At 31.1% G+C, this 15,230-nt stretch overlaps 2 protein-coding genes across 4 annotated transcripts; both read right to left on the bottom strand.

The window, feature by feature from the left end:
• Positions 1–1,915: 1,915 nt before the first annotated feature.
• LOC106761268 (B-box zinc finger protein 21) lies at positions 1,916–3,509 on the bottom strand. Its single transcript, XM_014644800.2, has 3 exons — positions 3,108–3,509; positions 2,611–3,006; positions 1,916–2,470 (listed from the first exon to the last, which is right to left on the bottom strand). Exons 1-3 carry the CDS (start codon positions 3,291–3,293, stop codon positions 2,225–2,227), a joined length of 828 nt encoding a protein of 275 aa, XP_014500286.1. The 5' UTR covers positions 3,294–3,509; the 3' UTR covers positions 1,916–2,224.
• A 4,808-nt stretch (positions 3,510–8,317) lies between these two features.
• Positions 8,318–14,066, bottom strand: LOC106759788. 3 transcript variants are annotated; one of them, XM_022781013.1, is made up of 8 exons: positions 13,816–14,066; positions 11,658–13,410; positions 11,431–11,573; positions 11,289–11,346; positions 10,534–10,682; positions 10,083–10,169; positions 9,425–9,553; positions 8,318–8,517 (listed from the first exon to the last, which is right to left on the bottom strand). In XM_022781013.1, the coding sequence occupies exons 1-8, from the start codon at positions 13,882–13,884 to the stop codon at positions 8,428–8,430; spliced, it is 2,478 nt and encodes an 825-aa protein (XP_022636734.1). In that variant the 5' UTR covers positions 13,885–14,066; the 3' UTR covers positions 8,318–8,427. The 3 variants fall into 3 exon arrangements, with proteins under 3 accessions (XP_022636734.1, XP_022636735.1, XP_014498613.1); XM_022781014.1 differs by having other exon boundaries at positions 11,431–13,424; XM_014643127.2 differs by having other exon boundaries at positions 11,431–13,410.
• Positions 14,067–15,230: the final 1,164 nt, after the last annotated feature.

The raw sequence follows: 15,230 nt of genomic DNA, 5'->3' as shown, positions 1-15,230 counted from the left end.
TTTAAATACTATTTATTTGAAATTATTTAAAGTTTAATGATTTTGAGTAACTTTTATCCTAACTTAAATCTAAATAAAGTAACAGTTACAAAATAGTGTTGACGCAATAGAAAAAAAAAAAGTCAAGATATAGTTAACAATTTTTTTTAATAATGTATTATTATTTTATTGATTTGGATATTTAAAATCGATAAATAAAAAATTATTATATAAAATTATTGTAAAAATATTATAAAAAAATTTTCAAAAAAAATATTTCCAACAACATTTATTTGGAAATCGTGAATGAATAAAATTGTGATTGCAAAAGGTGAAAGGAACCTTCAAATGGTTCCAAGAGCTGTCACAAGATTCCAAGAGTAATTTTCTCACAACATTTTCCTTTTGAAGCTCATAGTTGTCACTCACTCTCTTTCACTTCAAATAACTTTTTCCAAGAAAAAAAAATTGTTTTAAGTTTCTTTCTTTCTGGTAAAACCAATAATGCATAAACTATTTTAAAATAATACAATAATAATTACTTAGATCTTGCAGTTCTTATTTTGAACTTTTAATTCATGAATTAAGTCTTCAAATGGTTAATTACCGGAATACAGTTATTAAATACTCTCAACATTATCTGTGGAATAACTTTTTGATGTTATGAAAATTCTATTTATTCAATATTTTAATATTAATATAAAGTTTTTAACAATCTTTATTTCTGAAAAACTAAATTGTTTTAAAATGTATATTTAGAAATTAAATAGTACAGATTTGGTAACACGGTAACAGAACAGGAATTATATAACGTGGATCATGTGAAGGCACCACCACTAGCCCTTCTTTAAAATCTTTTTTCCCTAAAGTAGATTAGATTACCACAATGTCTTGGGATTTTGCTATAACTTTTATCTTTTCTATTACGTGACTTGCCAAAAACAATTTCAATCGAACTGTTTGTTCCAAATTAAAAATATTTATATGACAGTGCAATTTGAAATATTTTATTTTATGGAGAGAAGGAGATTTGACAAGATTTGATACTTTGTTGGCCAATCAAACATGAACAATAATTGTTGACAGCGTGATGATAAATAATATAGCTAATCCTGTTTTTTCATCGCAAACTCTTTTACCTACTCCTGTCGTTTATTGTCCAATGGTTAAAGATAAAAAAAACTATAAATCTATTGACTTTAAATTTTAAGTCATAAATGGTGGGAATTTCTTAAATATATAAGTGATAATTTTGAAGATACAAAAATATATCGCCTGAGTCTGTTGTCTTCTGTTTACGCGGTGTGAATATTTAAGGCAAGTGGAATTGTTGGATCCCAACTTTCTCGGAACTATGTATCTAAGGGTGCGTTGATTTGAGGGTGATTGGAGGTGATTAGAGGAGAGTGATTGAATGAATTTGAGGGTAATATTTTTTGTTGTTTATTTGAGTGAATTTGGAGATAAACCAAAGTGAATTTTGAAATAAAGTTTGTGAGAATTGGTGTAGGATTTAGTTTATATAACAAATTAAAAAAATTTACTTCAAAATTCATTCTCATTTACCTCCAAATTCATTCAAATAAACAACAAAAAATATTATCCTGAAATCCACTCAATCACTCTACTCCAATTACCTCCTATCACCCCAAATGAACACACCAACGGAACATTTTATGAGCAGTTTTTATTGTTCCAAAATGTGAAAAGCATGTCTTATTATTTTTAAGTAATTCAGATTCAATTTTTGTCTCTGTTCCCAAAAACAAATATCAAACAATTTTAAATAATTTATTATTTTAAATTTCTTATTTAAACTTAATTATGATGTATAATAGTATTTATTACGATAATATTTTAAACAATTTTTATCATCATATTATATATATAGCACTTGAAGTATTTAGAAAAAACTCCTAATTATAATAATAAGAGATGCTCTTTAATTTAGAGACCATGGAGGAAACAAGCTCTACATCTTTCTACTTTTGCATAGACCAGAGTTATCTCTGTCTATTTCTCTCAATGTTTAACAGAGTAATGTATTTAAGACTTTTCTCCAGGTCTGATAAGCGTTTACTTCTAATTCTAACATGGTATTTACAATTTGGAAGAGATACAGTAATATGTAGATAACCCAAGAGAGGAACAGCTAGCAGAAGGTAGTTGAGGACAATAAAAAGAAGAAAACGGAACAAATTAATAGTATAACGCAAGTCACACGAAGCCACACGAACTCGGATTTCTACCAAAGAAATCTGGATTTCTTCGAAACGTTGCTGGGAGGACTCATCTGAGGAACTACGAAATTATTATCATCTTCCAAACTTGATCTAACGCTACCTTTCCTTCCCTCTCTGTACCCATTCTGCTCACCCATCTGTTCCCAATATGCACCAGAAGAAGGTGCCGCTTGAGGAACCCAGATCCCACCAGAGGAGAACGAAACCATGTTTCCCTCACTAAACACCGACAACATCTCATCACCATTCTGCAATTCAACATCAACTTGTTAATCGCATATCCAATAAAACCAACAAAAATTTAAATTAGATCCCAAAAAATAAACATTTTTGTTACTAAATTTGGTCCGAGTTAATTGATGGAAGGTGGGAAGCAGAAGAAACTAACCTTAGAGCAATCAAAGGTTGAATGGGAATCGAGAAAATCTTCGAACTTCATGCCTGGGATAGTGTTTATCAAGTACTCTGATATGCTGCTACCAGTGAAACCAGGTTCTTGATTTGTTTGCAAGTTTCCTCCAGGCTTAGGCCGTGAGGGTGTTGAAGGAGGATTAGAAGGTGGGTGTGAAGTATCGAGAACAGTGTTTTTCTTGGCTGCTGATGATGATGACGATGAAGAAGAAGAAGAAGAAGAATAAGGTATGGCGGAAGTAGAGAACTTGATCCCGGTGAGAAGAAACCTGCTATGGTTCTTGGTGAGTTCGTTGACAGAATGAATGGACACGTCACAGTCTTTGCACAGAATTGCTCTATCTTGCTGACAAAACACAAAAGCTCTTTTCTCCTACACCACAACGCAAACTCGTTAACTCAAACTAAACCATGTAATAATTATAGTAATAATAATTATAGTAATTAACATTTAATTGGTATTAGTTGATGTACCTGGCAAATATCACAGAGAGGAAAATGCTTAGCAGAGGGGTGGACGAGAGAGAAGCGGTGGTGTTTGGAGGCGAGCTTGTTGGCGTGGTGGACACGGTGGTCGCAGTCGTGGCAGAGGGCGGCTTCATCGGCGGTGCAGAATAAAGAAGCCTGGTGTTCGTTACAGACATCGCACTGGATCTTCATATTGTTATTAATTAGGTGTTGTTGTGCTGTGACCTTAGATTAATAGAAAGGAATTGAAATGAAATGAAGGAGATGAACACTGGGTTAAGTTAAATACAATCGAGACGAGTCAAATCAGTTAAATACACTCGAGACGAGTCAAATCAGCGAGCGAGCAACGCGAGTTAGGGTATCATGTTTCACGTTCTTACAAAATATTGACTCGGTTAATGCGAATTCAAGCTACTAAATATCTCTCTTGGCCACAAACACGTGTTCTATTCCCTATCCTATCACTTAAGATCGTTTATTATTAATTTCTATTGTCTCTTTTTATTTCGATAAATAACAAATGCAATCATTTACTACTTTTAGTAACATGTAAATATTTAAAACCAATTATAGTAGTTATTTAAACTTTATTTTATGTGGTCAGATTAAGTACTCCTATTAGACTACTAAATAATTTTTATTGTATAAACGAACTAATATCATCATTAGTTAATTAAATTAATACCCGTACATCATTTAAATAAAACTTGAAGTTGCGTCCAGAAAAAAACCATGACCTGTTTGGCTTTTTTTTTTCGATTAATATTCAAGCCATGAAGTCAAATTAATTGGCACAGATTGTTTGACACTAAATTTTCTCTTACTTTCATTTTACATTTTAAAAAATTACTATTTTATTATAACATTTAATTTATATTTGTTTTTATTATGTAAATATGATATTTTATTATTAAAACTTGGTGTGAAATGAACGTTAAAAATAAAAGTGGTGTCAAACTACTTTTCCCCAGAGACAAATACGTTTTTTTTTTGGTTAGGAAATGTAATCATTCTATTAGTCAAAAAGTATATATTTGTTGCAAGTTAAATTTATACTTTTGATGATTAATGAAAATTTTGTTGAAATATATACTCAAATGATTAGATTGTCAAATATACTAAATTAGTGAACAGTGTTAGTTTCTGAATCCAAACTTAACACACACACTTACTTTAAAAATTTTAAAATTAAAGTTACACAAAAAGTAAAGGCATTCAACAATTAATTCCAAACATGTTAATCCACACTGATCAAACTACCAAAACATAAAAATGATATATTTTTACATGACTTTTCATTTATTTTGGAAAGAGAGTAAAAGTAGTCTTCAAAATTTTTATTAGAGCATAAAAAAGGACGTTTATAAAATCTTAACGTACCTGAAAATGGGAGAGAAAGTAAGAAAAAAATTGAATTAAAAAGAAAAATATAGAGAATATTATGTTGTAGTTTTTTTATCTTTATATTTTCCCTCAATCTAATACAATATCATTATCTCCATCGTACATTCGTTGGTCAAACGTAATTACTACCATTTTAGAAAGAAGAGAATCCTGAATGATGTTGTGAGTGGATTCTCGTTCCATATTTGTCGGGGAAATCAAAAGTCTTAGGAATCGATATTTTATTTTTAAAGGTAGTTTTAGAGATTCATCCTTTCTTAATTATTACGATGCCATCTTATATGTTTCACATCACCCACCTGTTTAAGAGACAGATTCTAACTCATTCCAATTATATTCATAATCTATTTTTAACTACTAATTATGTGCCTTCAAAATCCTTAATAATATTACTCATTATTTTTAATAATTAGTAATGATTGAGGTTGATAATTTTTATTTTATGTTTTTACTTTACTAGAACCGGTTTCTTCCTAATTTAAAATTTTGAAAAAAAGTATTTTTCTTTATATATTCACAACCTCTTTAAAAAATTAAATATTATTATACTGATACTTATAAACAATCAATACAAACATTTCTTATTAAAATTAGAACTAAGTTTATGCAATACCCATTGAAAAAGACTCATGTATCATCATCCTAATCACATGTCTTATGTATGAGATAGAGTTAAATACCATTTAAATATAAATCTTTTGAGTAGTTTTTTAAGAATAATGTCATACTGAAAGTTTGAACTCTAAAGCATATAATATCTGAGAAATAATAACTAATCATAACCCTAATAATGTTACTGTAATATTGTAAAGAAAAACTCAAATATTCATGAAACTATTACATCGAAAGTGTAGCAAGGATCGACATCCATGATTAGGAGTGTTAGGAGTTGGGGGAGACGACCTTAAGCTGGTGAATAGTCTGACAGGAACATGTCTATTTTTTTGAAACATGTTAGAATATTGATGATAGGGAAATGTTTTTTTACACCACGATAATTTATTTATAGGAGTATTTTGGTTATTAAAAAATTAATTTTTATATTTATAAAAAAGAAAAAAATAATAAAAAATAAAATAATAGATATAAAACGTATGTGAAATTGTAATATAAAAGGTAGGGTAATTTATATGGATTATGGAAATGGGTGGTTGGAAGATGAACCCGATCCAACATCTTCGCCCATAACCCCTTATTTGGTGGATCTTTAGTCCTAACCAGGAATATAGTTAATATTCTAATATTTCGTCTTTTCATCTCTTTATTCGCTGCTATTTGCTGGGAAGAACATGGGAATTCGAAAGAAATCATATTTTATCACCACTAATCATTAAAAATATCTACTTTACACCTAATTTTTTAATAAAATATAGTGTTATAATAAAATAATCATTTATATAGGAGTGGAAAGAAAAGATCATTCTTTTAAAACAAGTTGTTGATTTATATCATGTTGTTTAAAATAACTTTTAACTGTGATAATTTGTTTCCAACTTCAGATCAATTTAAATAATTATAATAAACACAAAACTTAACATAGGAAATCCTCTTTGCTGAAAAAAGTCATACACATGGAGGCTTATTATATTACGTAAGTTATACGTGCATACCAGTAATCTTGATAAAGAAAAAAAAAATATTGATAGTCCACGTGACGAGTAATTTTATATATACAACTAATGGAATTTTCAGTAATAAAATGAAAACTTTTCTTGGTAAAGCTTTCAAAAAAGCACGAAGTTTACATATTCACAGATTGAAGTATAAAAGTACGAAGTTTACATATTCACAATTCTTGGTAAAGGTACATGAGTTAATATCAAATTTGTAAGGATAAAAGTATAGATACTCAAAATACTTTTTGAAGTAAAAACACTTCTTTTTATTAATATGTTTTGGCAAAAATAAAAATATTTGGCATAGGACGAATGATATTGACAATAAAGGCGAGATTAAGTTTTTCTTTATACATATTTGCAGCTGTTCTTTTCTTATGTTTTATTGTAAAAAACAAGTTGAGACATTAGGGATTAAAAAGTTTTATGATTGCCTACAGTTGAACTTTCTTATGTTTGTAAGGTTCATTATTATTTTTTTTTACTAAAGTAGCCGTTATTAAAACCTTCTTATTAGATATAATTCCTTATTTCAATAATACCAATACAATTGACATTCAACTTAAGTTCAAGATTTCTTTAATAAAGATTTAAAAATCAAACACAAATTAAATAACAATTAAAATATGAAAAATATTAAAAATTAAAGAATTTCGACATTGAAATATAATTACACAGAAGAAGAAAAGAATAGCGCTTAATAATTTGCTTCACTTCAACTAAAAAGCAGCGAGAATCACACGCACTTAGTTGTCAAACTAAAATCTATATCTGTAGCACTACCTAGACATTACTAATTAGACTGTACGGGAAATATTCTCTAAAAATGACGTATAATTCGTAATACTACCACTGATTCGTAAAATAATTATTCTTTATTCAAATTTAATAATTTTTAAAAAAATCAATTAAGTTGCAAATCACATTTGGAGCGTTTTGTTCCCATGTTTCAATCTCCTTAATTTTTTAAAAAATCAATTAAATTGTAAAACAGAAAAACAAAATAACTACTTTTTGATAGATTCAAATTAATTTATGCAAGTTATAAAAAAAATAAACTTTTAATTTTAACTTGAGTATAAATTTATTTTAACTTGACAATTTATTTTAGTTTATTTATTCGAGTTTTTAATTAGTCAATAAAAGCTTGTTAAAATAACCATAAACCTGCAATCATATTTAACAACGAATGTCAACGTAAAATAATCATAAAAAAAAAAAACAGAATAAAATTTACAAAACAATCAAATTACTTCATACTTCCAACACTCGTAAAAAAATTATATACAAAAACGAAAGCCGACTTACGTAAAGCGTGAGTCAAGACGTGTTGTTGCCTCCTGCTTTTAAGAATGATGGATAACAAATATTTTCGTTGAATTTTAACAAGAAATTTAGAAAACGAATATTATATGATATATTTATATAATTAAAGCTTTTCTCTCAAATCAGGAAAGTTCGACTCCAGGAACAAGTTTCCAATAAACTAAAACAATAATAATAATAAAAACAAAATCTACCTAAACAATACATTCTGGTATTATTTTCTTAATTGATACCTAACATGAAATTCAGTATTCCAAGTCTTAGATTTCAAGGATGTAAACTAAAAGGTTTTCGTCTACAAAGAGCTCAAATGTTCTCTCCTATATTAAACATTCCGTAAGGGATTATTTGGGTAGAAAATTTTCACTTTATTTGAAGTCGGTAAAGGAAAAATTTAAAAATAAAAAATAAAAAAAGGGAAGTGATACACTAGTAATTAAAAGGACTAAAGAAACATTATCTGAATATGAATAATAAACAAATGACAAGGTCCAGGATATTTAAATGAAATGATACTTTTATTATTGTACAAGTCCACCCAAATTCAAAATGCTATTTTTTGAAATAACCGATCGTTGGTTATACTTCACAGGCCAGTGAAGTAAGAAAGAAAGGTTCAAGGGTAAACCGTAATAGATAAATGAATAGAATTGTTGTTTCAAAGACTATATATCCAATGAAACAGGGCAAAAATAGAGTACGAGTCTTCTTGACCTTACAAAATGAATGCAGGGTGGTCATGAGATTCAGTTTTCACTTTCAGGGTTGAATAAATTTAGCATGTAATATAACAGAACTTTGGGTTGAGTGATCTATACTATTGCGGTTATTGCGGGCAAAAGAAATTCATTCGGGGGGAAACACGAATTCACCAATAAATGCAATGACATTGCTTACCATTTATCAAAAATCAGAAAGTGCAGTAAAAATAAGCACCTTCTGTGTTAGTGGACCTCTTGCTTCATTTACAATCAACACTAAAAGGTTTGTGAATTGTCAGAAATGTGATCCAGGTACCGCTTCACACGATTTTGATTTATCTCAAATATCAAAGGTATGCCCCTCACCTACAAAACAGATCACTGATTTTGAGACTTGTGGGAAGTTAACTAAAGAAACGCTACGAAGAATTCACGTTTTTACTAACACAGGTAATCCAAACAACATCGTTTAAGTTTTGAACACAGCCAACCCTACTTCCCCCAAAAAAAGTAGTGATACGAAATTCTACGTCAAGCTTAGATATAAATTCAATCATTTTATGAACCAAAATAGACTTGCTACAACAAAGCAGATATGGAATTGGAATAACGAAACCAGTAACATGTCATTCTTATAATTATAACACCAGCTATATTTTTTATACCCTTATTAAGGATATACGTTGGCATTGAAGTAAAAGGTACAAACAAAGCCATGATTGTACGTGTTTAATTCAACTAATAAATAGAAGAAAACATTTAGTAGTGAAGACAACATCTAACTGTCCAGCATACCGAACTCCCACAATTAAATTCTGGAAAAGCTAAACACTTCCCTGCCGCTTAAACAAAATATAGATGTTGTAATACAAAGTACAGAACCTGGGACGTTAGGCATTATCTGGGATACTTGGCATGAAAGGACTATTATTCTAGTAGGCACTAAATCAGAAGGATTCAACAACACATGGACAAGAACATAAGAACATACAAAGATGAAAACAACAAAACTTAACCAATAAAGACAGTGATAGACCCCTATTACTGATACCGGGTTGAATGCTAAAACGAAAGAAGGAAGAGAAATATAAGGATATACCAATACCACGAGGATGGGGGGACTGAATATGATATGTAGGAATAATAATTTGCTTTGGAACATAATTCAATCCCGAGTGCACAAGGAATACCAGGAGATGAGAACTCAGCTGGATAGGAAATGACAGTATTTAGAAGAGAAGTATAGGAAATGATAGGAGCCATATGATCATACCTCAATTAGATAATTAGTATGCAATCTTTGAGACTGACCAGTGTGCACTTCTTTGCTATTTACCAGGATTGAACTCTTGCCGAAGTTTTTTATGTAGAATGACCCCTCTTTATCCATCTTTATAATTGCCTACAAGTTAGCAACGGTAAAACATAATCAATTAAAGTCAACCTTATTTGGTAGCAAAGACTACACCTAACTGTCTACGCTGAACTTAAAATATCTTAAACTATACATAAAAAAATTTATAATTCTGCATCCCTACTATCTGGATTTACATCATGTCAACATCACATCATAAGTAAAATTATCATTACAGCATGACTGGATGAAACAGTACGCCCCTTAAGACCAGATGAATAACCCGGATACATTAAAGCATTACATAAATCCTTCATACCCTATCATAGATTATATTCAATCACAATTCTACCTCCATTAAGTTGCAGCATGGCATTGATTTTCTTTGAAGCTAAAATTAGGAGAAAATGTATGTTGAGGTTACTAGTACAGTATAGCTTATTTTATGATGTAAACACCCTTTTCTGAATTTAAAATGAGATGTATATTCTGCATATTTTTATCAACACGTATCAAATACAGTAAAAAGGTTGCGGCAGCCATGACATTCAAGGATAAATAGGTATATGTAGCTAACCTGACGTCGAGATATTGAATTGCTATACCCTCCTTTGCTCAAGTCAATGTCTACAGGAAAACCTTCCGTCGCTCGACCAAGTAGAACCTGCAGGATGAATTGAGGCATCTTAAATGTCAAAAAAATTATCGCAATTACTGGCTGCTTCAGAGCACATCTATGCTTATAATTGCAGAATAAGTCTGTCCGAAACTACAACTACTTCCTTCATTCTTTGACTTTCATCACAAAACTCAGTCAATTTACAAGCATATTGCCGCCTGAACTCAGGAGCACAATCTGAACTAAACCGAAAATCAGCATAAACCACATATAATGCAAGTGAAAAAATTTTTCTAGTAAAAAAAAAAGATAACAATCTCATTATGCTTTGAGAGTTTGAAAAGGAATCAATGAAAAAGATCTCTCAAATGACAAGTTGACCAAGCAAGCAGTTTACAGGCTCATATACCTCGGGTTTCTTAATATAATGCTTTGAGTGGCGACCATATAAGATGGCAAATGCTCCATGTGCATTAATGGCTCTCTGAATACAAGAATGGGCACCCTGTTCCAGCCTCATGACAGCTCGCTTACTTTCCACATGTTGATATCTTGATACTAAAGTGTAATCAGAAGATATATAGTTAGGCTATACTGAAAGAAAGTAGATGGTGGTAGCAACAGCGAAAAATTAATATGCTATCAATGATCTTACTGTGAATTTTATAATAAAAAAGAATCAAAACAACACTCAACAAGTTCCACAAGCATATTTGATGGTTATATATGATGATCAAGCCAAATATACAAAAACAAACGCATGGAGAAATTATGGACATATTTGATAAGGTTCAACAAATTCCTTATATTATTCAACTGACTAGCAGATCCATTATTACTTCCACAACGAACTGGAAATCATTAGAAAGAGCATTAAAGGATTGTAACATCTTGGAAAAAAACGCCTCAACCCCCTCTCCCCAAAACGCCTCTCGTTTTATCTTCACTTGGCAATTTGTAAAAACATGTAAAAACATGAGCAACCATATAGAATCCCTTAGAAGCTGTCAACAACCCAAATAACTGATGCATGCTCTCGTAGCATTGAGTTAGGTTATCACTTTACTTCAGGTATGTTCTCCATATCTCTTCTCCAAATAAAAAGAAAATAAGAATAACAAATAACAGAGTACAGAAAAAAAAAAAAATATGGCCGTGTAATACCTTCCTCACTATAACAAGAATCCTGATGATCATCAGGATCCAAGTCCATATCAAGTACCTGTAGGAGGGAAGAATGAGTAAGTCAGAGAATGAGTATTGAAAGGCTAAGTGTTGACAGAAGGAGTGGTGCAATACAGCTTACCATTGCTTCTACGTCAGAATAAGATGGAAGCTCATCGTCACTGTCTATATCATGCTCTTCCTCATCTAGTGTTAGGGGGTCTGCCACCAGCTCCGAGTCAAGAACATCTGAGGATCCAACTTCAGCACATTTCAACTGGTGATCTTGAAGTGACAAACCTAAATCTTGTTCATTCTTCATGCTAGAACCATGAAATTGGGGATTATTTCGTAAGTCAATCGAACTACCTGCTGATTTCTTAATGAAAGGATTTGCCATATGATTGCATCGATCCTTTGCCAAGTCAGCATTGGTAGCTTCTTCCTTTTTATTTGCATGCAGAGGAGCATTTGTAGTGTTTGCAACACCATTTCCACCTAAGCCACCAGAAACAGTAACAGAACTGGTAGATACTATGTGTGATGTATGATTAGCAGGCAACTCGCATTTTACCTTAGAACCACCATCAGGTACCAGGAAGCAAGGAGATCCCATCATCTGAGAAGATGATTGAGATTCTACACGGATTTTCTTCTCTGCATGCATCAAAGATTTGCCTCTTTCATTAGCTCTATGCCTATTAAATCCATAATCCTGAACAGATGACGAAATCGGTTTCTTGGATGCTTTAAAAATCAGTTTAGATGAAGGGGGAAATATGACAGGAGGCACATCAAATGGTAGGAAAACGTCTTCATTATCTGGAATTTCTTGTTCCTCGGTGTTTAGGGAACAGGAAGGAACTTCGTTATTTAGTTCATGAAAGAGGGGATCTTCAGCCAAGGGAGGAGATGACATTTGGAACTCTAATTTGTGAACTACTTGTACACCACTAGAGGTTGACCCTGGGTTGTCTTCTAACTCTTTATAACATGAAACTGAATGATTTAGAACATGTGCTTGTGTGGCCATCAAGGACTCTGTTCCATCTGTTTTAGGGACTTGCAGCTCTGCTTCATCCTTTTTAGGGACTTGACTTGGATTAACATCATTTGTAGAATTTAGCAGGAGCGAACTCAGACCATCCAAGTAAGATTTGTCAATCCCTTCTTCTCCATCAACATCCATCAGAAAGAGCTCTTCCTCACTACTAAAGTTGAGGAGGGAATTGGAAAGTTCTTCCAAATAAGCGCCTCCACAAGCAATCGAATCATTAAAACCATCGCATGGCATATCAGACTCTTTGATGCCCTCATCTGTACTCCAGACTGGTATTTCAGGAAGTGAAGCTAAGTTAAAAGAAGTTCCACACTCTAACTCGGTTGAATCAAATACACTTTTTTCATCAAAATCAGGACACATATTTCCAGGATCATTGTTGATGTCATCTAAGGTGGGCAAAGGTATTCTCTCTAAATTATCGTCACCAATCCACCCATCAATAGTCAATTCTCCAGGAACATCCAATTCCTCAACAGCTTCATCCAAAGGCACGTTGTCTCCAATAAAATGAGGTTCTTCCTTAAGTACATTATTTAGCTTGGCAGGAAAATTCTCTTCAACTGCCCTTTCAACTCCAGAGAAAAACACATTGGCAGTAACTCCATCAGAAACCACATTATCATCCATCACATTTTCAGGAGGAAAATCATACTGAACAGCGAGATTTAACGTTCCACCTTCAGGCACGCAGGTTCCAGATAAGGGGTGACTTTCATGCTCTGCATAATTACCATTTCCTGGATCCACTAGAAAACTCAAGTCCATGGAAGTTAACATGCTATTTCGAATTCTTTTGCACCTTGCATAATACAAATTGCGAACACTTCCAGACTTTCTCTTAGCTGAAACAACTTTCTGTTCCTTGGAATGTCCAAACCTGTAAAACTTCGATGGGAGAGGCGAAGCTGAAAGCTCAAAGTTTGTCATACCCGCAGAAGCTTCTGCAGAAATGACAGGATCATAGAGGAGAGAATACCACCTATCTTGTATCTCTCTGATACTATATTTTCGAGAAAATTGCACTGCACCTTTGGCAAGTGACTCTAGTGAAGCACCCGCCTACAAATTAAAAGCTAAACATTAATGTAAACATTAAAACACGAATAGCAGACTATTCTCCAAAATGAAAACCAGAACAACATATAGATCTATTTGTTTGCAACTTTTCTCTCGGAACTAACTTTTTTATTTTTATTTTTACAAAAAAACAAAACTAAAAACAATGCAGGCTCCAATTCCATGGTTTGGTTTACATACAATTAGTACTATTGTTTGTAAGAGAAATTGTGAGTGTATTGGTATACAGGCAACAAAAATGTATAAGCAAGAGAGAGGGTTTAAATTGAAATTAGAGGGAAGTGATTGTGAAAAAGGTAGCAGAATACAAGAGAATGAGAGAGGGAAAGAGAAAGGAAACGGATATGAATCGGAAATTGAAAGCGAATAGAAGGAGAAACGGAAAACCTCAACGGCGTTCTTGAGCAAAAGATCGTCCTCGGGAATCCAAGGGGCTAATGTAGCAAGAGCTCCCATAGTTGCTCACCACCGTCTTCGTTTCCGCCTCGTCTTGGGAGTGTTCGTGTCTGTCTCACTCCGAACCCAAAACCCCTCTGCTATGTGTGTGTCACACTTTTCGTGCAACGCTCAAGACTGTAGAATACAAGGGTTTTAGCCTTTTAAGGCGCAAGAAAGAAACCGCGTTTGTTTGTTACGATTCACCGGGATTTCTTTTTCACTTGTCCTTTTTCGGCTAAGCTTTTTAAGTTTTCATCATAAAATTTAAAATATATATATAAATTACTTTCAGTTATCGTCACGGAATACTACATTATTCATACGTTTCATTTCAACTTGTCATTCTTGAAATGAATGCAAACGAAATTGATTCAATTTATTAGGTTTTAATGAAATATTAATTTTTCTTAATTTATCTTCAACTCAATTACATCTCTATATTTATAAAAATAAAAGTATTTTATTATTAAAAGTAATTTAAATTTAGTAATATTATTATTTTAATAAGTGGTATATTCATAAATGTAAAAAATTAATAAAATATTAATTCTCTTCTTAAATTATTTCAAAACTGGTTTGTATTGAATATGAAAACAAAATAATTACGAATAGAATGATAAAAATATTCCATATTGTTAGATAAAATTTGTAACAAATAATTGATACTTTTATGTATTTATTTATTATATGTGAATAGTAGATATTTTAATATAAGTTTATAAATAGAATGTGAGTATTATATTATTATTTATATGTATGTGTATTCATGGAAAATATTATAATTTAATTAAAATAAATTTAATTAAAATTATAATTAATTTATATTTTATAAAGTTAAATTTAATTTATATTTAATTTAATTTATATTATATTTTATTTAAGTTTTATTTTAAAAATTTATAAAATATTTTTTTTAAAATATTTGCAACTACATGGATATATGGAGGTTTTACAATACTCTTAGATACTTTTTAAATAAATAATGAATGGATAGTAAGTGAATATTTTTGTTTCCGACCAGATAACGAGTATCTACTATTTGATCTAACCCGACCTGATATGACTTGTTGCCATATTTATACGTGAGTAAAAAATAATAAATATATTTTTTTCAGAAAATCAAAATGTTTTAGTAAAATTGTTTCAAAATATAACATATGTATTGTTTTTCTTAATCCAAATTAAAACATTGAATTCAAGTTATTTAGGATCGAAATAATACATTTTTTTATACTTATATTCAATGTTTTTAAAAATACATGTCTACAACATTATCGGTTTCTATAATATCTAATAACATACTTAATATAAATATATTTAAATTAAATAAGAAAACTAATTATATTAGACCTATTGAGAATAGC

This window comes from Vigna radiata, chromosome 5, assembly GCF_000741045.1.
Source record: "Vigna radiata var. radiata cultivar VC1973A chromosome 5, Vradiata_ver6, whole genome shotgun sequence".
Classification (NCBI taxonomy): Eukaryota; Viridiplantae; Streptophyta; class Magnoliopsida; order Fabales; family Fabaceae; genus Vigna; species Vigna radiata.
This window is presented reverse-complemented; position numbering and strand designations above follow the sequence as displayed.